At 34.4% G+C, this 24,416-nt stretch overlaps 1 protein-coding gene across 1 annotated transcript in view; it reads left to right on the top strand.

Annotated features, from left to right (window-relative positions):
• eeig1a (estrogen-induced osteoclastogenesis regulator 1a) overlaps positions 1-16,532 on the top strand; it is a 31,775-nt gene extending 15,243 nt beyond the window's left edge. Inside the window, exons 3-12 of the mRNA XM_058785251.1 lie at positions 3,153-3,273; positions 3,499-3,528; positions 7,205-7,321; positions 8,288-8,334; positions 8,455-8,585; positions 9,736-9,831; positions 11,148-11,316; positions 12,534-12,655; positions 13,740-13,809; positions 13,905-16,532. Of these exons, the coding sequence (XP_058641234.1) occupies positions 3,153-3,273; positions 3,499-3,528; positions 7,205-7,321; positions 8,288-8,334; positions 8,455-8,585; positions 9,736-9,831; positions 11,148-11,316; positions 12,534-12,655; positions 13,740-13,809; positions 13,905-13,950 (949 nt within the window). The 3' untranslated portion in view covers positions 13,951-16,532. The remainder of the gene's footprint in view (positions 1-3,152; positions 3,274-3,498; positions 3,529-7,204; positions 7,322-8,287; positions 8,335-8,454; positions 8,586-9,735; positions 9,832-11,147; positions 11,317-12,533; positions 12,656-13,739; positions 13,810-13,904) is intronic.
• Positions 16,533-24,416: the final 7,884 nt, after the last annotated feature.

The raw sequence follows: 24,416 nt of genomic DNA, 5'->3' as shown, positions 1-24,416 counted from the left end.
TGAAGAAGGATTAGGAACAGATGCCGTTGTTGGCGATAAGCCACATTTAACAGAACATTTTGTAGATGGAGATGCTCTGGTTCTGTCCTGATCTCTCGTGTGTGTTTATATCCACCAAATCCATGATGACATACTGTTTTAAAAGCATTCAACAGTTTTATTTTATCCAGCTGCTAGCAAATCCACTCAAACCTGGGTTCCCAGAAACCTGTGAGGTTTCTAAGAACTTCTGAGTGGCTTTAGCACATTGCTATGTGGTTGCTAGGGTGTTCTGGGTGGTTGCTAGACAATTGCTTACCGTTTTGTTAATGTAACATTTGCCGTTCTAATTTAAAGTCGGCTAATACCTCCCTCAGTGGTTTCTTATTAAAAACTGAAAGTTGTTGTTGGGGTCGCTTCCTCATTCGTATTATTAGACGTATAGCAGATGGTCAGAAGCTCATGAATATTCAGTACTGTTTGTTCATGCTTCTCTTTACATTCCCAAAGACAATCATGAGTTTGTGTGAATGTGTTTGTGTGTATATTTGACTTGTCGCTTGTGTGTTTGAATAGTAAATAAGCGCCGGGTTTGTGAATGTAGACTTTTGAGCAGTTCCCAACCTGTCTGTTTGCAGTCTTCAGCAGGTAAGAACTAGTGATGCACCAAAAATGACCGAAGCCACTTTGATAGCCAAATTCATTGACAGAAAATGTTTAATTAAAGCTTATTCTATGTGTGTATTTCATGCATACAATGTAGATAAGCTACAACATGTCAGCTGTGTGGATGCTAGTGCTGGGTTGACAATATCGATTTGTTGTTTTTAATCCATCTTTGTTTTCCTGAACCGTAATCTATTAGTCTCTGCTTGTGAAGAGCACTAGACAAAGTTATCATCTATATAGCAATGGTTATTAATGAAAACTACAACAGTAGTATGTATTGTTGCATGAATAATAAACAACTGATCAAATTATCCACCCGTAACCTATAGTAAAGTATTTTGATGTAATAAATATGTTGTAATTTAAAGTTGTTCATTCCTCCAAAACAGAGAAAATATCTTTCACAAACATCTACATGTCTGTCTCCTTTAAAGTGTTAGTGTATATAATGAGTTGTATTTGTAGGGGTTATTATAGCACAATTCTTAACCAAACCCCAGACCTCACTAATATTCAAACGCTGGTTAACGGCCATGATCTCTTCTTTGTGTTATATCACGAAATAAACATGAATGAACATCAGAAGGCATGTTGAACTATACAGTAAAATGTACTGAAATGTATTATGTCTCATATAATTGATCAATCAGTGTTTAAAACATGGAAATGCGCCAGTAAAACGGCAATAAGTCATATTTACATTTACCTCAGCAGGGCTCGCAAAATTTCAAAATCCCTGGTAGCCCTTCGGGCAGGTACTCTTCAGATTTTGGTAGCCCGAAAATTAATTTAACTAGCCCGAATTAAAAAATTACTATTTTATTTTATTTATTTATTTAATATAGAAAATCAGATAGGAGTTTAAATGTCAATCAAAAATATTTTCAATACACAAATATCAACAAATATGAAGGAAGGAATTTTATTTCACTATTTACCGGGTATCTGCAGAATTTTTTTTTATATATTTAAGGCAATTTATGACCCATTTTAAGAGCTGCACAAGTAAAATGAACACAGAATGAGCGGGGTTGGACAATGTCTATGGTAACATACAGTTTTGAGCCATAAAATTACATGATTTACAGTTCAGATACAGGTTTTCACAAAAACAAAAATCTTATACAACAGTGTTTCAGGCTATAGACAGTTTTTATGAAAAGGGATCAATCAAACATATAAATTGTTAATTTAAAACGTATAAATATTACTGTCTTAATTGTTTAGATTTTTAGAAGGCACATCAACTTCTTTCTCATTTACAACTCTATGTGTTTGCTGCGTAAAAACATGAGTTGATATCTGCATTGATCTGACCATAAACAGCAAGAAAGGCTTTTTGGAAATGCAAATTCACTCTCTGCCACGAGGTGGTGCTTTAGGAGCGCTGAAATATTGCGGTTTCCCCGGAAACGCTGTACACAAAGCAGCTCAGAGCTCATAAACGCTGCTTTATCAGGAATTATAGGTAAAATGAAATTAAAATGCCAACGACACGTTTCTGAGGACAGTCGGTTCCCTTCAGATACATTCACATAAAGACATCTGCGCCGCGTATTGACTTGAAACATGCCGCTCTCATGTTTATTCAATGACATCATTGCCTTTTGAAGTTTAATCCTGCCGTATCGTGCGACTCTTGTCTTTCCGTCCCCAACTGTAAGACCTCTTGAAATTATAATTAAGACATTTCTTACACCATTTAACATATTTAAAACTTTTTATGGCCTTAATTTTGATACAACTCACTTTCAGAGTTTTTAAGGACCCGCGGGAGATCTGTATTTAAGGAGCCCGTCGGGCAGGCAGTGATACATTTTGGTAGCCCGACTGGAAAACACAATAGCCTCGGGACGTCAGGCTAGCGATTTTGCGAGCCCTGCTCAGGAAAGCCATTCAACGTCCATATGATCGCTTTAGGTAGAGAAATAACTCCAGAGAGCTAAATATGCGCTATATTACATAATCATTATATATTACTTCAACTGATACTGATGTCTTCATTAACATGGTTATATCATTAAGAAATGCATATAAAAACTGCCTTATGTGCAGTTTAAATATTTATCAATATTTATTTTTGTTTCTTTTGCTATAAATGAAAACTTTCATTTACAGCGATTCTGTGAAATTTCTTTTCAGTGCATGACTAGTAGGAACAGAAGCAGGCATCGTGTCAATCATTGAGCACATGTACTATAATATAATGTGAATATCCTTTACATTATAACTAAACGCTTCAGAATGGCTCTTCTATTGAAATAAACTCCATTCGGTTTAGTTGAAGCATGAGAGGTTTGATTGATCCCAGTTCCTTGCCTTTGAAGGTCTGGATCTTCTCCAGTCGCAAACAGCCTCGAACGCTTTACTACACTACCGGCCATCACAAACAGACCCACAGCTTGAAACATTAGCAGAGAGTCGATATCACAACCAACATCAACATATCATCAGCGTTCAGTGTCTGAAATAACAGTCCTGGATCTTTGTTCTCTCGCCCACAGAGAAGAAGTCCACCAGAACGCCGTTCGCTGGAGGAAGAGGTTCTCCTTTGTATGCAAAATGAGCGCCAACCCCAACACCGGCGTTCTGGACCCCTGCGTGTGTCGCGTCTCTGTCAGGAAGGTAAGATGACTTCTTCATGGTTTAGTCTCATTGAAGCGAGGTTTGGTTTTAGGTCTTGCCGAGTTTGAGTTGAACTTGGAACTCAAATTAAAGCTTTTGGTCAGCTTGAAGTGTTGCTCATGAAGGATGAGGTGTGTTTAGGTGTGTTGGGATAAACATCGATGCCGTTCGGTGCGTCTGACTGTCCCGTCTCTGAACTTCACACTCTTCCTGTTTTCATTACAGGAACTCAAAGGAGGAAAAGCATATTCAAAGGTGAGTGAAAGCTTCCATATCTTTCCTTACTGTACATTTATATATAGAATGGAGATGAATTCAAATCTCTTTAAAATAATAAAGTTTTAACCCCCAGTAATTATTATAAAACATTAATAATAATTATAATTTTTTTAATCAAAGAAATTAATACTTTTATTCAGTAAGGATGCATTAAATTGATCAAAAGTGACAGTAAAGACATTTAATGTTACAAAAGATTTATATTCCAAATAAATGCTGTTCTTTTGAACTTTCTATTCATCAAAGAATCCTAAAAAATAAAATGTATCACAGTTTCAACAAAAATATTTGGCAGTACAACTGTTTTCAACATTGATAATAATCGGAAATGTTTCTTGAGCAGCAAATCAGCAAATTAGAATGATTTCTGAAGAATCATGTGACACTGAAGACTGGAGTAATGATGCTGAAAATTCAGATTTGATCACAGCAATAAATGACATTTTACTATATATTCACATAGAAAACAGCGAATTGAAATTGCAATAATATTTCACACTATCATCATTTTAAATGTATTTTTAATCAAATAAGTGCAGCTTTGGTGAGCAGAAGCCACTTCCAAAAACATTAAAAAAATATTACTGGTTTTATTAGTGGTATACAAGTCAAGCATCATCATTATTACTTATTAATTCACGTAAAATATATTCTGTGCATAAAATAGGGACGATTATGATCTGAATGCCATGATATACCTTTGACTTCGTTGCATAAAGCTTTGAATATGCACAGGATCGGTCTCTCTTCCGTCTTGTTTTTCCATCACAATATGTTATAAAGAGCCGTGTCAATTTGAAATCAAGCCATAAAATAGCAAACTGAATTTATGAAAGACTGGAACTGCCTCTCTGATATTTTCATTGGTCAGTGGATTCCCAGTTTGAACTACATTTGATTTAAGCATTGCTTTTGCGAACGCTTCGTTTTCTCTTGGCATCCTTGCAACACATTAAAATGACATGGCTCATAAAATAAATCTCATTAAGTCTAGTCTATAGGTGCCTTCATGCTGCAGCTAGATCTCAATGCATCATGTGAAAAGCCTTTACAAGGTGTTATTGGAGTCATACATCACATTAACACTCTACAGTCAACAGAACATTAAACTTCACAGCCTTATCGTGTACAGGAGGCACTAACTCGCCTCGAGATGGTGTTGTAAACTCATTTGTCTGGCTTGTCACAAGATTTACACACTCATTATGATGCCATGGTCATTTGACCGCAGGTTTCAGGCATGTGACGCTTATGTTACATAAGCAATGCTTAAAAGACCATTCAAACTGGGGGCTTGACCCACCGTTACCCATAAGTGCCCTAGATAGCGCACAGAGTCGGGAATGCTTCATTCTTCACCAGTTAATAAACTTTTCCTTGTATTCTTCCCTGCAGCAGGGCTAAGTTTGGATTTCCCCTATCTAAAAATACTCATGGTCCACAGGAGAAGGGCTCTTTAAATAAATGCATCTGGCAGCGGTAGGTGTTCAGGGAAATGAACCTTCGGGTAGACGTGACAATAACTCAACAGGATGTTTAACTAGCAGCCATCTACTAAACATTTACCGAACGCTCAGACGTGCAACAGGAATGACGCTTCGCCGGTGTCAAAATAGCCAATAATGAATGTACTGTAAGTTGCTCTAGTTGAGAAAATGTCTGTTAATTGACTAGAAATGAATTGACTAGAAAAAGTGATCTGTTCAACAAAAGATCAGGCAATTATAAGTTTAGACTTGCATTATCATGAGACTTGTGGTTGCACAACAGAACAGAAAAAAAGAAACAGAAAGCAAGGAGGCATTAAATTAATAGTAAAGACATTTTTAATGTTGCAAATGATTCCAATTTCAAATAAATGTGCACACAGAAATACATGAATAACATATAAGAAATAAACATATTTCTTAATAAGAAATAAATGAAAACGCATAAGTAAAACATAAACATAAACAAATAAATAAAACACAAAATTCACATTTTTAAAATCAAGCACCGTAATATACAAGGCACAATAATGCAAGAGATTAATTTTAGGGATGCACGATATTGGATTTTTGCCGATAACCGATATGCGATATTTTTCAACTCATTTTGGCCGATAGCTGATACCGATATATTTCCTTTTGTTTGGAAACAACACCAAGTCTCTCCTTATGCAGAAATTATAAGCAAAATATTTTTAATTTGGGTTAGTTTTTAACAATAACTTATTTGTTAGAATTAAATAAACAATAATGAAGGTCGATCGCTGCATTTTTTTCCCCCAGAAAGATGCATACATTTTGTTTTAAGATTTAATGTTTGTAGATGGTCTAAAGAGTTGTAAAAATTCTGAAAATCTTTTAGAGCTTATGATTTCTTTAAAAAAACTAAAACATATTACACATTAATGAATAACTCAAGTGTCATGTTTGTGAATTTTTTTTTTTTCTTCCATGTAAGCTATAGCTTCTGACCTTTCAAATCAGAAACACAGTCTAAATGTTGTTTATGTAGGCTATTTTACTTTTAATTGAATTAGAAGTAGGCCAACAGCGCCCCCTACAGATTAAAACTCCATACAGAACGGGCGTTAGGGCCCGAGGGAGGCTGTCACTGCAGGAGCTGCATGTGCTGTTACTGTTTACTAATCACTAGCACAACCTGAGCACATGTGAGTAATGTAGTCCTCTTATCGGCAAGACATATCGGCATAATTTTTCATACCGGGCCGATGCCGATATTTACATTTAAAACCATTATCGGCCGTTTCCAATATTGGTCCGATAATATCGTGCATCCCTAATTAATTTAAAATGATAAATAAATAAATAGAAAGGAGAAAAAAAGGAAAATTTAAAAATAAATAGAAATCAAGCAGACGGGGTGAAAATAAGGGACAGTAGACAATTTTAAATAAATAATAGAGAATAGAATAAATAAATAAAATAAAACCAAAACTTATGTTTAATTCAAGCACAGAAGAGAAATGTTACAAAAAATTATGTTCTTTTGAACTTTCTATTCATCTGTGAATCCTGAAAAATAAAATGTATCATGGATTCCATAAAAATATGAGCAGTTTTTAACACTGATTAAAAACAGTTAAAAAAGCAGCAAATCAGCATATTAGAAAGATTTCTGAAGGATCATCTGACACTGAAGACTGGAGTAATGATGCTGAAAATTCAAGCTTTGATCACATGAATAAATCACATTTCACAGTATATTCTGATAGAAAGCAGTTATTTTAAATTCTAATAATATGTCACATTTGAACTATATTTTTGATAAAATACATGCAGCTTTGATGAGCAGAAGAGAGAGACTCATCAATACAAACTTACCAAATACCTCCAGAAGCGGATTATTCTGGGAAAAATGTGATTCATTTTGTCGTGACTGTGATATTCCGGTATGGACAGATCTGGTATTCCCCTGTAGCTCGGTTCAACTTATAATCGAATTAGTTTTGAAAGGCAAAGTTTCAACAAACTGTTGGCTGAGAAAGAGCAGGAGGGAACGAGTCTGATGTGCACCATATGCTCTATACGCTGCCAAAATATAATCAGCACATATTTTACATTTGGCATGGCATGATGGGAATCCTGTGCTTATAAACAAACGCCAGTGTCAGTATACGTGTCTTTATGTGTGTGATTTTTCTCAGCTGGGCTTTGCTGATCTGAACATGGCGGAGTTTGCTGGCTCGGGCTCCACTGCGCGCTGCTGTCTGCTGGAGGGATACGACACCAAGAACACCCGGCAGGACAACTCCATCCTGAAGGTCAGAGGTCAAACACCAGCTCACATACTGCATAATTAATGTAAAACAAATAAATTAAATAAAAATTAATAAATAAAAATAAATGAAATATATAAATATATAAAACAGAATCTTAAGATTTTTCAAATCAAGCCAATAGGGGAGCAAAAACAAGGGACAATAGACAGAAATTTGAGAAAATTATGTAAAATAAACAAACAAATAAAAAGTAATTACATATAAAAATAAAATATTTAAATAAAACAAACTTAACACTTAAAAAAAAAAAAAAATCGAGCCAACAGGGGAGCAAAGACAGAAGTTCAAGAAATGAAATTACAATTATTAATAAGCACATAAAATGTAAATAAATATATAAAAATAAATGAAAATATATAAGTAAAATAGAAACTTAACATTCTTAAAACCAAGCCAAAAGAGGTGCAAAAACGAAGGGCAGTAGATCGAAAATAAAATAAATAAATAGTAAATAAACAAATAAATAATAACTAAATAAATAAAAACAGGAACTTTACATTTTTAAAATCAAGCCAATAGGGATGGAAATATAAGGGGCAGAAACACAGAAATGCAAGAAATTAATTATAAACAAACAAATAGTTTAATTAAAAAAAAACTGAAATGTAACTTGTAACATTTACAAGACAACAGGGGCACACATACAAGGGGCAGTAGACAGAAATTCAAGAAAATCATTTAAAATAAATAAAAGAAAGAAAACAAAAACTTAACATGTTTAATATGAACAAAAAGAAAACAACAACACCCTAGGTTTCTAAATATGTGATTGTGATTGCATGCACATCTCGGCTCTCTCCTGCGTGGTTATGTCATGTTCTTAAAACTGGACTCCATCTTGCTTAAATAATATTCAGTTGGAGCCTAGGGAGTAAGTTATGCAAGCATTATTCTTCATGAAAAACTGATTTGTGAAAGTCTAATATTTTCTTTTCTGTCATTTTGAAGGTGAACATCGGAATGACCCTCTTATCCGGAGATCCGTGTTTCAAAACGTGAGTGTCTGGCCTTTCACATATGAGCTCTGGCGCCTCCTTCAGGCTGATAAATGACATTACAGCAAACATTATGAGGAATGTTACTGATTTCATGAGTGTCTTTTTGTGTATAATTAGTCCCCCAAGCACCGCCAAATGTATATCTGTGGCCGGTCGAGACTCTTCCCTTCAGCTGGACTGTAAAGGAGAAGGAACCACCGAGGTTTTGCCCCGACTGGCTAAACACAGACCTTCTATACTTGGCTCTGGTAAAAAAAAAATCACTTTATTAGAGGTGTATTTTATCACAGACATGAATGAGAATCATTTATTAGCCAGTAGTAATAATGAAATCCTAATATATGACCCTGGAGCACAAAAGCAGTCATGAGTAGCACAGATATATTTGAAGCAATAGCCAACAATACATTGCATGGGTCAAAATGATCAATTTTTCTTTTATGGCAAAAATCATTAGGATATTAAGTAAAGATCATGTCCCATGAAGATATTTTGTAAATTTCCTACCATAAATATATCAAAACTGAATTTTTGATTAGTAATATGCATTTCTAAGAACTTCATTTGGACAACTTTAAAGGTGATTTTCTCAATATTTAGATTTTTTTGCACCCTCATACCAAATATTGTCCTATCATAACAAACCATACATAAATAGGAAGCTTATTTATTCAGCTTTCAGATGATTAATTTTGAAAAATTGACCCTTACGACTGGTTTTGTGGTCCATGGTCAGATACTTCAAAGAATATCATAGTACATGTCCAGTAAACTTCATGTTTACGTTCTTTTGTTAGTGGACTCAAACTGAATATTTCAGTGTCAAATTCCTTTTTGTGATGTCAAACCTGTGATAAACTCATATTAATGACATGTGGCAGATGGAATGGGATAAATCTCATGAAAATAAGTTATATGAAACACATCCTAGTGTAAGATTTTTTTTTAATTATTATTTTTATTAATTTTAAATCTTTAGTTGTTTTTACAAGTTGTCTTTTAGGTCATACAAGATTTACATATGGATATTTATTAAAAGGTGAAGAACCACCATCAAGCCTGTCTTGCCAAACAAAAATGACTGTGAAACATTTTATTGGATTGTACTGTTTTTAATGTAAATGGACAATGATTTTATTCAGGGGTGTGTTTAACTGATTTATTTAAGTGTATTTTAAAATTTTTGTTTAGTGTAGATCTGAAATGTCTTTTATAACCTTTTGGTAATTGTATACCTCGTATAATTTATTCAGAGATCGCCATGAAAATAGCCTTGATGCTGGCATGGCGTTAAAAATCGAATAAATAAACTTTTGTTAGTGGTATCATTGTTAATAATCAGTGCAGTGTTTCTGTGTTCATTCTGAATGATGTTTTCTGTCTGTTTTTGTTCTTTAGCTCTTCCTGAGGAGGTGGATCAGGGTCCTGATGAATCGTTTCACACGGGTCATTCACGCAACTCGAGTTATGCCAGTCAGCAGAGCAAACTATCAGGTGTGTGTGTGTGTTTACATTGACTGTCTTTCCATAAGAAAGGAAAGCCCATTGAATTCTGTACGTTTTCTTGCGTGTCGTCGCCAGTTGCTGATTCAGGAAGCTCGCCTACAGCTTCCTGTTCTTTTTTCCATGCTTTAGGTCGCGACGCCGCTATTGTGTGGGAATGTTTGTTTAACATACTGCTACTGACACTTCAGGAGTGCTTACGGCAAAAACACTTAAAAGACACTTAAAGCTCTTTCACGTGACTCCATGTTTTCCAGGACATTCAACGGGCGAATCTCATCAGCTCATCAGTTTGTGTGCTTTTATCAAATTACTTTATCCAGTTTTGCATCTGAATAAGTACATTTTAAGTAATAAATCCAGAGTTTTTAAACTAAAACTAAAACTGTAAAAATATTTGCTTTACTAATAAAGTAAAATGAATGAAATTGTAAAATATATACGTTAATTGAAATGAAATAAAATATTTAAAAAACATTTTTATTTTAAATAATTTTATTTCAGCTCATTTAGTTTCATTTGATGTACTAAAACAAAAATATATGAAAAATCTGATTGTTTTTTTGAAAAAAGTTATCTATAAATGAATAAAAATGACAAAAACACCAAAAATTCTAAAACTTCAACTAAAATTAAAAGATCAAAATATTAAATAATATATTATAATTATAAATATTTTTAAAAATATAAACAAAGAATCAAAACAAAAATAATAATCCAAAGTACTGAAAACTATAATCATATCTGAATTATACGAAAATAACATTGATTAAATGTGTTTTAAGTAATATTGTTTTAATAAATGTTTTAAATATTCATCATGTTATTTTCTTATAAAGTTTGACAATTTTTCAATCATCAGTCAAAATCATAAGATATATAATTTCTTGTCATGCATATTTTTTGTATTGTTGATTTTTAGTACTTGTTTACTTGCTGTCATCTGATGTTGGTTTTGTATTTCTTTTTCCTGTAACTCTGTAAATTAAAACAAATGGTCTAAATATTTCTCAGGAGAAGGTCACAGGGCTTGATAGTCAGAGTGAAATGACATTTCATGAAACAAACTTGCACTCAACGACTACTTTTTCATCAATGAAAAAAAGGCCATTGCTAGAAAGTTTTTCTTTTCGAACCTCAAATATATTTACTAAGACCACTTTCTGCATCCTGCAAACATCATAAAATTGCTCTTCTGCGAAGCTTCGGTGCTTTTCATGTGGAGCTTGAAGTGTTGCATGATGTTTATTGATCATGCGTGCGTGTGTGTGTGTGTGTGTGTATAATGAGTCTGTGTTTGTGCTCAGGCTACAGCACCGAACACTCCTGCTCCTCCAGTCTGTCTGATCTGACCCATCGCAGGAACACATCTACAGGCAGCAGCGTGAGCGCCGACCCGCCGTCTGAGAATGACACCCGTCCCGAGCGGCCTCCGCGACCCCCGCGGCCCATGTTACCCTCCAACAGACCGCCACGGTACGGCCACAGCAGCCGCCAGAAATGAAATGTGCCACAGTTATTAGTAGGGGTGTAACGATACGCGTATTCGTATTGAACCGTTCGGTACGAGGCTTTCGGTTTGGTATGCATTACAAACCGAACGATCTATTTACTAATCTTATTACATTTGGAAAATAAATAATCTTGTATTGACGGTAGATATTGTAGATATTGTCAAAAACATCAATTATTGGCAATATTAAGAGGATTTGGCATTTCCAATTAATCTAGGCCTGTTACATTCTTATTTTTATTAGGCCTATTATTATTATGAAGTTACTTTTATTATTAAATTAAAATTGCAATTAATTTGCCCCGCAATAATTACTGCATTACTTACGAGGATAAGATTAGGCTATTTACTCTATTAAAATGTTTTTTAAAAAGGTCTTTTAAAACAGGTCTATTATACAATGAATTATAGTCCTTTATTAACACTGCAGTCATCAATACAAATCAATGAAATAAAAAGCTTTAGTAAATAGTCAAGCCGGTTCTGTGATTAGTAGTAAATCTCCATCACCTGTTTTCAGATGGAGCAGCATTTACTACACAGAGCCATAGTTCACTGTCAAGCTACACAAAAAAATCACAGACGATATAATCGTGCGATTATGAAATCGAAGAAATTGTTCTGCAATAATGAAAGCTGTTTGTGTAGCTTCTCAGTGAACTGCGGCTCTGTGTAGTAAATGCTACTCCATCTGAAAACATGTGAAAATACCACATTTAATAACATAATAACACTCCAAACTCACTTCATCACGTCAGTCGAGTGTTTGAAATAAATCCTTCTGTGAGACGATGTGGCTTCATACACAATAAGGCATGCAACATATTTCATAGTATTCTAAGCAGTGATAAAGGCCATGTCGATTAACATTGCATTATTATATACTTTATTATAATGAAAATTATAAGATGAACTACGATAAATCATATATTGTCATAGTCCTGTGTTAAAGTTACATCTCCTGTTTATTCAGCTAGCGTTATAGGGATTTCCTGGGTTTCTTCTGCGGGGTGTATTTGGAGTTTCTCTGGCCTTCGGATGGAGATTTACTACTGATCACAGAACTGTGCTTCACTGACAACATGTGCATGACAATCGCAGCTTTTGCCTAATCGCGATTGTGATTTATCGTGCAGCCCTAACAGTAAATGTAACTGGCATTTCCTTCTGTGTATTCCAGGAGGAAGCAGGATTCGGTGGAGGATCACCCGACCTGGGTCAACGACACGCGTATCGACGCGGACGACATCGTGGAGAAGATCGTCCAGAGTCAGAACTTTTCTGACATCAGTAACAATGAAGGTGAGGTTCAGATCACAGGACAATCAAACGTCGTCTGAGCACTGATGTATTATACATCTGTAGTGGAAATACTCGCATCTGCTTACGTAACTAATAATTATTGCACCAAAACAAGAAAAAACAAGGCTGTAAGAAAAATCAAGCATGATTACTGAAATTATTTATTGCAGATTTACATTGAGTTCTGTTTTATACATTTGAGTCTTGATGCAGGTATTTAGTATATATAATATACACACTTTATTTATATGATGAAAATATATCTGAAAATAAATAAATAAATATTTTATCATCATTTTATTTATATATATATATATATATATATATATATATATATATATATATATATATATATATGCATAGATATAATCTGCAAATAATTAAAACAAATTATAAAAACATGAATAAATAAAACTACTAAAATATATGAAATATATATATATTTTTGTTTTGTATTTCCAGTATTGATGCAGGTATTTAAATGATAATAAATGTCGAAATATAATTTATACACATCTGCAAATATATTTTAAGATATTATATAAATTAAACTTATTATATATAATAAACTCATATTTTATATAAACATAAAATAATTTATTTGTAGATTTGTATGTGTGTATATATATATATATATATATATATATATATATATATATATATATATATATATATATATATATATATATATATATATATATAATTGCATATTTACATTGAGTTCCATTTTTCATACAGATAAAAAAAAAAAAAATATATATATATATATATATATATATATATATATATATATATATATATATATATATATATATATATATATATATATATACTATATATATATATACATACATACACACACACACACACACACACACACATACATTATATTTTCTTTAGTAAATTATAATAATGCATAAGATTTATAAGACTTCACTGAACATCTTTATCATACCTGATATAAACTTGGCAAAATCCGCTTACAATCGAGATGCATTTGAGCTACACGTTAAATCCAGGTGTGAACAGTCGTCATGCACTCACTGCAGTCCATTCACCATCTGCTCTGTCTGTCTGTGTTCAGATAGTAACCTGAGACTGTTTGTGAGCAGAGACGGAACGACAGCGCTGAGCGGCATCCAGCTGGGAAACAGGTGATTCCACACAAACACGCCGCAGAAATACAGCATCAAGAGCAGCAAAAACACAACACACACAAACTCACTGATCACACTGTGTTGTGTTACAGGGTCTCTGCTGGAGTGTTTGAGCCAGTCGTCATCGAAAGCCATTAGATTTACACCCGTGGTGTTCCTGTTTCGTCACTTCATCTTCAAAATACTGGAAGAATCACATAAATCTACTCCAATCACCTCTTGAATCAAATGTTTCATCAACATCTAAATTAGTCCAGATAAATGTTTAAGTGCCAAACCACTGCAGATGCCTGAAACAACCCACCATGACGCTTTCCCCAGATCTAACAGTGTTTCATGATACTGCACAACAGAATGATTTTTCCTCTGGATAGAGATCTGATCTTATATCTATGGAAGCATGTTTCTGACAGGATAAAAGAAAAAAAAAAAGGTAATTGTGGATCTCAAAATTCAGATTTTTTTCCTCACAGTTCTGTGAACAAAAAAAAAAAAAGTAAGAATTGCAACATTTAAGTTCAAAACGGCAAGATATAATTTCAGAATTGCAAGATATAAACTCACAATTCTGAGAAAAAGCCGCAATTTTTTATTTTTTGTTCCGTGGTGGAAACATCAATTCAGAATTGAGTCGTAAAAAAAGGCAGAATTCTGAATTTAAATCTCACAGTTCTTTTTTTCCCCTCAGATTTGCAAGAAACAAAGTCCAAATTGTGAAATTCAAAAGTTACCTTTGTAATTTTTGAGTCCCGTGTTGGAAACAGGCTTCCATGCATACCACTGAGTGCGTCCATCTGCATACTGTACGTGTGTGTTGTCTCGTCTGTTTCTTCTTTCACATCTGTAAGTGTACTTGTGTTTTGCTTTCGTCCGAGTCTGATGCCATGTTTTTCATTTGCATTGAACACTAAGTTTTGACGTGATTGGGCTCTTTAGGTGGGCTTTTCCTGGAGCACCAGCCGGTCTGAGTGCTGTGAAAGGACCAGAGATGTTCTCTGACTCGCAGGGTTTCCTCTCATCGTTAAACTTGTTGCTGTGCAACACAAAACTCCCTCCCTACAGATTCTAGTGTTATAAAACCAGTTTAATGCACTTTACAAGAGAATCTCCCCAAAACTGTCCAGGTCACATTGTACCTCAAAATCAAAATGACAAGAAATTCTTTCTTTATAAAGAGAAATTGAAACCTATTTTTAGGAAAATTAAGGAATATTTTACCCCGAAAATGAAAATTTGCTGAAAATGCTCACCCTCTGGTCATTCAAGATGTAGATGAGTTTGTTTCTTCATCAGATTTGTAGAAATGCAGCATTCCATCACTTGCTTATGGATCCTCTGCAGTGAATGGGTGCCGTCAGAACGAGACTCTAAACAGCTGATTAAAAACTTCAGTTCCTGAACTGTTCCTTTAGATTTTTATTTTATCATTATCATTATTCTTTTTTTTTATTTTTTATATTGTAACAATGAAAAGCATTTTTGTAATTCCCATCACAAATAATTCCCATTATTCTGTGTTCACAACGATTATTTTCATTTAAATAATTTATTTTACACATTATTATTATCATTTAATTATTTTTTCATTTTATTTTATTTTTAATAATAATAATAATAATAATAATAATAATAATTATTATTATTATTTTGCATTACAAGAATTTTAAATGTCATATTAATATTTGTGATTATTTTTTAAGACTAATAATAGTCTTTCTTTTCTCAGTAAATTCTGATTTTTGAGATGAAATATGACCTGGACATTTTTTTGCGAGGTTTCATGAGATTCACCCAAATACTTTTGGGGGCCAAACTCATACAACTAAATACAAAATACATAATATTTCTAAATACAGCTTCTATAAGAACATGTTTATTGGGAAAAGCTATATCGCCAGCTGTTGATGTTTAGTGTGGCAGATTTGATTATTCACAATATCATAAATGATTCCAGCCACTGCTGGTTCATATAAGAACGGTAAATTTGGTCTTTATCACTATGAAAGTGAGTTTTACGGGCCTCAGGATGGGTCGGCCTCTTGAAATGATTAAACTGAGACTGATTTGTCCAGTACAGAGGAACTCCGATTTCCCAGAACCAGCTGGCTGGTTATTTTCCTTCACAAACCAATCCCTCGATACAGATTGTGCTGGAGTTTTACAGAAACGCATGCTTCAGATGCTTTTGCTGCAGATGAAGCGTGTTTTGTGTTTCTCAAGTGCACTTGATAAGCTGTGATCGACTCTTTCAGATGCGTATGGTGCTGCTCATGTGAACCGAGTGCTTGTACCGGTCTTTTGACCGCTTTATTCATAGATTTCCATTCTCTTTAAGCTTTTAAACCGGATTTCTTTCATTTATAGTAATGTGAACACACTCCAGATTGGCATTAATTTTAGCACTTTCTAAATCACAGTGCACAACATTAACACTAAACACTATATATGTTCAGTTTAGATCACACAAGCAGAATGACGTTCATCTGTTCAGCATCTTTACTTGTTCTTTAACTGTGGAGCGAGTTAAAGAGTACAAAATGCACAAGCCCTTCATATCTCTTGCAAATAAGCTAACATTTTAATGCTATATTAATGAGATAGACCTATAACTTAATGAATGTCTATAATTTCAATGAAATTCACTTGTATTTGTATGTAGCGCACTATTTTTGTGAATCTCAGATGTGCTTTTAATAAAGTTTAAGAAACCGTTTTACCCATTCTGTTTGTTGTAGTGATGACTGATTCGAACTAAATGATCCATTTAGTTTATATCTTGTAGTATTCAATCAGCCCCTGTTATTAAAGCCATATTTTATTTGTTAAAGCCAATTAACAAACATAATGAGTTTATATACACAAGCATTTAAAAGTTTGTGGTCAGGTTTATTAAAATGTTTTTGAAGTCTCTTTTGCTCAGCAAGACTGCATTTATTTGATCAAAAATACAGTAAAAAGTATAAAATATTATTATAATTTAAAATGACAGACTGTATTCCATTGTAAATATATTGTCAAATGTAATTTATTCCTGTGATCAGAGCCGAATTTTCAGCATAATTACTCCAGTCTTCAGTGTCACATTCTAATATGCTGATTTGCTGCTCAAGAAACATTTCAAATTATCATCAATGTTGAAAACGGCTTAATATGTTTATTATATCAAAGACTAAAGGGACTTTGTTTATATGCATATACCTCCGGTTTCACAAACAAGGTTTAGGCCTAATCCCAGACTAAAATGTAAATCTGAGCTGTTTCAACTGAAAGAAACTTGCACTGACTGATCTTAAAATATGTCAGTGCACTTGTTTGGTCTCAAGATGCACGCCAGGGGCCTGTTTCATAAAACTAGTTTACCAAATAAGCCAGGCTTATTTCAGTTAGTCTGATTTATTGTCAGATGATTTGGTTCAAAATAAATCAGACTAACTGAAATAAGCCTGGTTTATTTGGTAAACTTGTTTTATGAAACAGGCCCCAGTAGGCTATTGTTTTTTTCTAAGGCATGTTTATAAAAACTACTTAAATGTCCTAATTGAACTATTGCCTAATCCTGATTTAACCTAAACCCTGTCTGTGAAACTTGGTAAAACCAAGTTTATCAAATAAGCCAGTCTTATTTCAGTTAGTCTGACTTATTTTGAACCAAATCAACTGACAATAAGTCCGACTATCTGAGATAAACCTGGCTTATTTGGTAAACCTGTTTTATGAAACAGCCCCTTATTTCTGAAATAGTGAGATTAATGTCACAGTGAGTTCACAGCGTGTCTGTCAGCGAGTAGTTCCGCTTCCGCCTGCCGCCTTCGGACCGTTCTCTGAGCTGATAGCAGATCATACACCAAACACTGTCCTCCGGAGCCATCTGAACACCATTACTGGTCCTGAACGGCCGGAGCGCACAGGATCCTACAGATACAGAGAGGATGTGAAGACATCTGATCATTTCCATACCGAACTCAGGGGTGTGGCTGTGAAATACCGCCGTGCGAATAGTTCGTGATTCAGTTCGATTCATTCAGATATTCAGTCACTCACGTACTGAACTGTTTGCTATAGAAGCCCGTTTCCGCCACTGAATAAAAAAAAAGGTTATTGCGAGTTATAAAGTCAGAATTACAATTTATAAAGTCAATTGCAAGATAAAAACTCGCAATTCAGAATTGCAACTTTATGTCTCAGAATTGCGAGTTTATATCTCACAATTATTCCCGATCTGAATGAAATGATTCGCTACTAATTCCGATCTGAATAAAATAATTCATGCTACTAATTCCGATCTGAATAAAATAATTCATGCTACTAATTCCGATCTGAATAATGATTTGCGAATCATCGTTTTAGATCAGGACTTGGAGCACACAATCATTCAATTAGCGAAATGATATTCGAACTCGCTCCAAGGTCGATCAAATGATTCGCTACTAATTCCGATCTGAATAAAATAATTCATGCTACTAATTCCTGATCTGAATAATGATTTGCGAATCATCGTTTTAGATCAGGACTTGGAGCACACAATCATTCAATTCGCGAAATGATATTCGAACTCGCTCCAAGGTCCCGATCAAATGATTCGTGATAATGGTTTAACTGATTCGGAGTTTCAAAAAGCTTTGTTTCACGTCATTATACATGCTTTGAAAAATCATTTAGCGATGTCGAAATTCAAAAATGAATGACTCTTTTGATCTGGTTTTTGCTAGCGAATCGCTTGAACTGAATGATCGAAGTCACGAGTTTGAATCAATCGGAGCGGTTTCAGAGTAAATGACTCGCTCAATTGATTCGCTTTGTCTGTTCTTCCGCTTTTCGTGCCTTCGGCCTTGTTTTACACGACACTGTCAGTACCTGGGGCCTGTACCATGATGCTGGCTGAACAAACTCAGGGTTACAGGATTAGTTTTGTGTTGACAAAATTAAACCAATCCAATCTGCACTGTAAAAAAAAAAGTTGAGCCAACTTAAACTTTTAAGGCAACCAGCTTCAGCAGATTTTTGAGTTTGCTGAACTTATTTTTGTGGGAGATTCTCAAATTTTTGTTGTATAAACTTAAAATGACAAGTTGAGAAAACTCAAAAATCTGCTGAAGCTGGTTGCCTTAAAATTTTAAGTTGGCTCAACTTTTTTTTTTTTTTTTTACAGTGTGGCTTTGTTGGTACCATGAAGCTGATAATCAACGTTCTCTGTCAACTCAGGCTTTGATCCTGAGGTAATGAAGCGCGTGCAGTTGAAAGCGTGACATCAGTAATGAACAGCCAATCACATGCCTTTTAACTGTGATTCACTTCTCGCAATTCACCGCCAAAGATTAAGCGATTGAAAAATATTAATTTAAATACATTTACACAGCAAGGTGGAAAGAGCTGTCAGTGAAAGAGAACAACTAAAAGAAAACATCTTGCCATATCAAATTAGTTTAGTTGATAATATATATAGATATAAAGAGACTCAAAAATCTAAACTCATATGTAGTCAAGTTTAAAGCTTTATCTATTCATTCTAAAGCTTTTTTATATTATATATTATCTGTATATATTTATATTAATTTAAAATAAAAGATTAATAATAATTATTATTATTTTAATATGGCTTGTGTAATGGATTAAGGCTATAATAAATATATAAATCATATAATTATAATAAATAATCGTCGCTAAAAGCCAGATAATTTTATCTTTAAAAATATTTTACCATGTAGTGCTCGTATGTTTTAAACACTTCGGCTCTGACATGTTCGTAGTCCAGCCATGTATTAAATGTTTTCTAGTGTATTTACTGTAACTTCTTTGGTAATATCAATTTTATGACCTATTTCAGATGCAGCCTTATTTCTAATCGGTTTGGAGCTGTTGATGTGGTTGTAATGTCCTCTACTGGACCAACAGTACTACAAGCTCATCTGAGAGATGCAGAATGACCTATAATGAAGTAAGCGGTCACACTGAGGCAGAGGATGATGAGGAAGATGGTCCCGGGACCCACGTCCACCAGCGCGCAGGCGTTCGGACACGCGCAGGGGCTCTCCACCCACATCTGCAGGGGCCCGTCGGCGCTGAAGCTCTGGCTGTGTGTGATGGAGCGACCCGGGCCGCACTGGTAATGAACCACAGTTTGAGGCTCGCTGTCAGGAAACACTGGCAGAGAGACAGAGGTCACGAGGTCAAGATATATGACGGATGTTTTCTATTGTTTTCAGATAGCGTTAGATTTACACACATGAAACTGTTTGATGAGCATTTAATGATCCTGTGAAATTTTGTTACTGTGCAACATTGTTAGCAGAATTTTTGGTAGCACTTACTTTAGTAGTACATACTATGTACTTATTGTAGTAATTACAATAACTAGGTAATAACCCTAAACCTAATCCTACCACATGCAGTTACTTTATATTACCAGTACATTCTTGTGTAAGTACAGTACATGTACTGTAAAATAAAGTGCAACTGAATTTTTTATAGTTTAGCCAAAACCATTAATGTTTTGTTACTTGAAATAAAATAAACATGAACTGCAATAAAATACAATATAAAAAAAATGTAAACTTGTGTTATTTTACAAAGTACTACAACGCCCCCCCCCCAAACAAAATAAACTAAAACTAATAAATAAAAACTGTATAGCTTTATAGCATATACAGTGGGACAAAAAAAGTATTTAGTCAGTCACCAATTGTGCAAGTTCTCCCACTTAAAAAGATGAGAGGCCTGTAATTGTCATCATAGGTATACCTCAACTATGAGAGACAAAATGAGAAAATAAATCCAGAAAATCACATTGTAGGATTTTTAAAGAATTTATTTGTAAATTATGGTGGAAAATAAGTATTTGGTCAATAACAAAATTTCATCTCAATACTTTGTTATATACCCTTTGTTGGCAATGACAGAGGTCAAACGTTTTCTGTAAGTCTTCACACACTGTTGCTGGTATTTTGGCCCATTCCTCCATGCAGATCTCCTCTAGAGCAGTAATGTTTTGGGGCTGTCGCTGGGCAACACAGACTTTCAACTCCTCCAAAGATTTTCGATGGGGTTGAGATCTGGAGACTGGCTAGGCCACTCCAGGACCTTGAAATGCTTCTTACGAAGCCACTCCTTCGTTGCCCGGGCGGTGTGTTTGGGATCATTGTCATGCTGAAAGACCCAGCCACGTTTCATCTTCAATGCCCTTGCTGATGGAAGGAGGTTTTCACTCAAAATCTCACGATACATGGCCCCATTCATTCTTTCGTTTACACGGATCAGTCGCCCTGGTCCCTTTGCAGAAAAACAGCCCCAAAGCATGATGCTACCACCCCATGCTTCACAGTAGGGATGGTGTTCTTGGATGGTACTCATCATTCTTCTTCCTCCAAACACGTTTAGTGGAATTATGACCAAAAGTTCTATTTTGGTCTCATCTGACCACATGACTTTCTCCCATGACTCCTCTGGATCATCCAAATGGTCATTGGCAAACTTAAGTCGGGCCTGGACATGTGCTGGTTTAAGCAGGGGAACCTTCCGTGCCATGCATGATTTCAAACCATGGCGTCTTAGTGTATTACCAACAGTAACCTTGGAAACGGTGGTCCCAGCTCTTTTCAGGTCATTGACCAGCTCCTCCCGTGTAGTTCTGGGCTGATTTCTCACCTTTCTTAGGATCATTGAGACCCCACGGTGAGATCTTGCATGGAGCCCCAGTCCGAGGAGATTGACAGTCATGTTTAGCTTCTTCCATTTTCTAATGATTGCTCCAACAGTGGACCTTTTTCACCAAGCTGCTTGGCAATTTCCCGTAGCCCTTTCCAGCCTTGTGGAGGTGTACAATTTTGTCTCTAGTGTCTTTGGACAGCTCTTTGGTCTTGGCCATGTTAGTAGTTGGATTCTTACTGATTGTATGGGGTGGACAGGTGTCTTTATGCAGCTAACGACCTCAAACAGGTGCATCTAATTTAGGATAATAAATGGAGTGGAGGTGGACATTTTAAAGGCAGACTAACAGGTCTTTGAGGGTCAGAATTCTAGCTGATAGACAGGTGTTCAAATACTTATTTGCAGCTGTATCATACAAATAAATAGTTAAAAATCATACATTGTGATTTCTTGATTTGTTTTTTAGATTATGTCTCTCACAGTGGACATGCACCTACGATGACAATTTCAGACCCCTCCATGATTTCTAAGTGGGAGAACTTGCAAAATAGCAGGGTGTTCAAATACTTATTTTCCTCACTGTATATATATATATATATATGTCTATGTTTTTACATTTTTTTATATTGTATTTTATTGCAGTTCATGTTTATTTTATTTCAAGTAACAAAACATTAATTGTTTTAGTTAACTATAAAAATCCTAACAATATCAAGTAGCAAATCAATGATGCACAGTAACAAAATTTCATATATATATATATATATATATATATAAATATATAACTAAAAAAGGCTGTGAATTTGAAAGTAGCATTATAGTAGTAGTACAGTATTTGCTGTAATTTAACATTTTTTTATAGTGCCATATAGATAAGCTCAAAACTACAGAAAATTTTTAATTCAGTTGTATTTAGTTTAAATTGATAAACAAATCAATTTACTTAATATTAATAACAATAAATCACTGTTTGCAAATTGACAAATACATATATATTTATGATTGTTAACTTAATTAATGTAAAACTAATAAATGTAACTAATACATTTCATTTAAAAAAGCATTTACTTTTTTTTTTCAATCCACAAAATCTGCTTAAAATATCATTTTACTGTTGATGAGACACTGAATAATAGAATCTGCTAAAAGCCTTCAGTTGAAGTGAATCGTGAGTTAAAGACTTGCTCGATACAGTTACTTACTGGAATAAGACACGGTGAGGGTTTTCTTTGAGTCGTTATAGCTGAATTTATTGCCTTCATGTCTGCCGTAGTTCAAGTATTGATTGATGAACCCGTTGTCCTGATGAATCCTACAGACACAGCTTCCATGAGGTTCACTTCTGCAGAACATTATACCTCATCCCAACAACAGAAGGGATATTCTGATTCTGTGAGCTGCTATCTGGATCATAACTGTTTACTACTAAGCAAAAATCATTTGAAATGTGCTGATCTGACCGTATATTGACACAGGCAGCCACATCGGTGCAGGCGGTGATGCTGAAGTCCTCGGGCTGAGAGAAGGGCAGACACGGGCTGAAGGTCAGCAGCACGTCTGTGTTTCCCCACGCCGATGCCAGGGGTTTGAGTCGCTGTATGAACCCGTCCTCATCCGCCACTGAGCCCAGATCAATGAGGCCGGACCCGTCCCGCATCAGACATTTACACCGGTTGACTTTAATACAGCCGCTGTGCTCCGGCTCGGACGGAGGAGCTGCTGCGGTGAGGCCTAGAGAGAAATAAACCACGCTCAGAACCGAGAGAACCATCACGAACACTGACCACTGCTGAGTCTGACCACTAACTAGCACCGCAGCACTGGTCAGCTAACACACTAGTGATAATAATGCACATGAACGTGTCAGATTCCAGCGCAGCTCTACACCAGCAGAACAGCTCAGTATTACAAACTCTGTTTACAGTTAGAAAAGTGATTACAGGATATAAATGTTTATAAAAAAAAAATATATATATATATATAAAATATATATTTTTTATATATTGCAAACTTTTCAGGTAGTAAAGTGATTACAGTATATAATACATGTTAAAAATATAATAGTATAAAATATTATATATTACAAACTATATAAAGTTAGTAAAGTGATTACATAAATGTAGCTTTATAATTTTCGAAAAATAGTATAAAATATAAAAATATTATATATTAGATAGAAACTGTGCTTACAGTTAGTGATTACATTATATAATATATCATTTTATAAATAGTATATAATAGCATAATTTGTATATATTACAAACTGTATTTACAGTTGGTAAAATGATTGCATTAATCACACTTTAGTTTTTTCTAATAGCATAAAAATGTATAGGCTATTAAAAATATTTCCAGTTAGTAAAGTGCTTATATAACCTAATTTTATAAAAATAAATAATAGAGTAAATATCTATCTATCTATCTATCTATCTATCTATCTATCTATCTATCTATCTATCTATCTATCTATCTATCTATCTATCTATCTATCTATCTATCTATCTATCTATCTATCTATCTATCTATCTATCTATCTTAGTTTTCATATCTTTCCAATAACATATTTGTTTACACTCATTTTTATGAGTGCATCAAATTATTATACAAAGTGAAACCATTTACATTTAGTCATTTAGGAGACACTTTTATCCAAAGCGAATTACAACTGAGGACAATAGAAGCAATCAAAACCAACAAAACAGCAATAATAACCAAGTGCTACTATGACAAGTCTTGGTTAGCTTAAGGCTTTTTTAACAAAAAATAAAAAAAGCTAACAAAAATATCTTCTAACTAAGTACGTTTTTCTAACATTCCCATTAAGTTATGAAAACGTTATTTCTGATTGTTCTCTGAACGTCCAGGTTTTTTTCTTCTTTTTAATTTTTTTTCTTGGTTATGTAAACGTGTTGATGCGCATTGGGGGAAAAAACACTATAATTCTCATCAGTGACTTTGCA

Source organism: Onychostoma macrolepis, chromosome 08, assembly GCF_012432095.1.
Source record: "Onychostoma macrolepis isolate SWU-2019 chromosome 08, ASM1243209v1, whole genome shotgun sequence".
In the NCBI taxonomy this organism is placed as follows: domain Eukaryota; kingdom Metazoa; phylum Chordata; class Actinopteri; order Cypriniformes; family Cyprinidae; genus Onychostoma; species Onychostoma macrolepis.
This window is presented reverse-complemented; position numbering and strand designations above follow the sequence as displayed.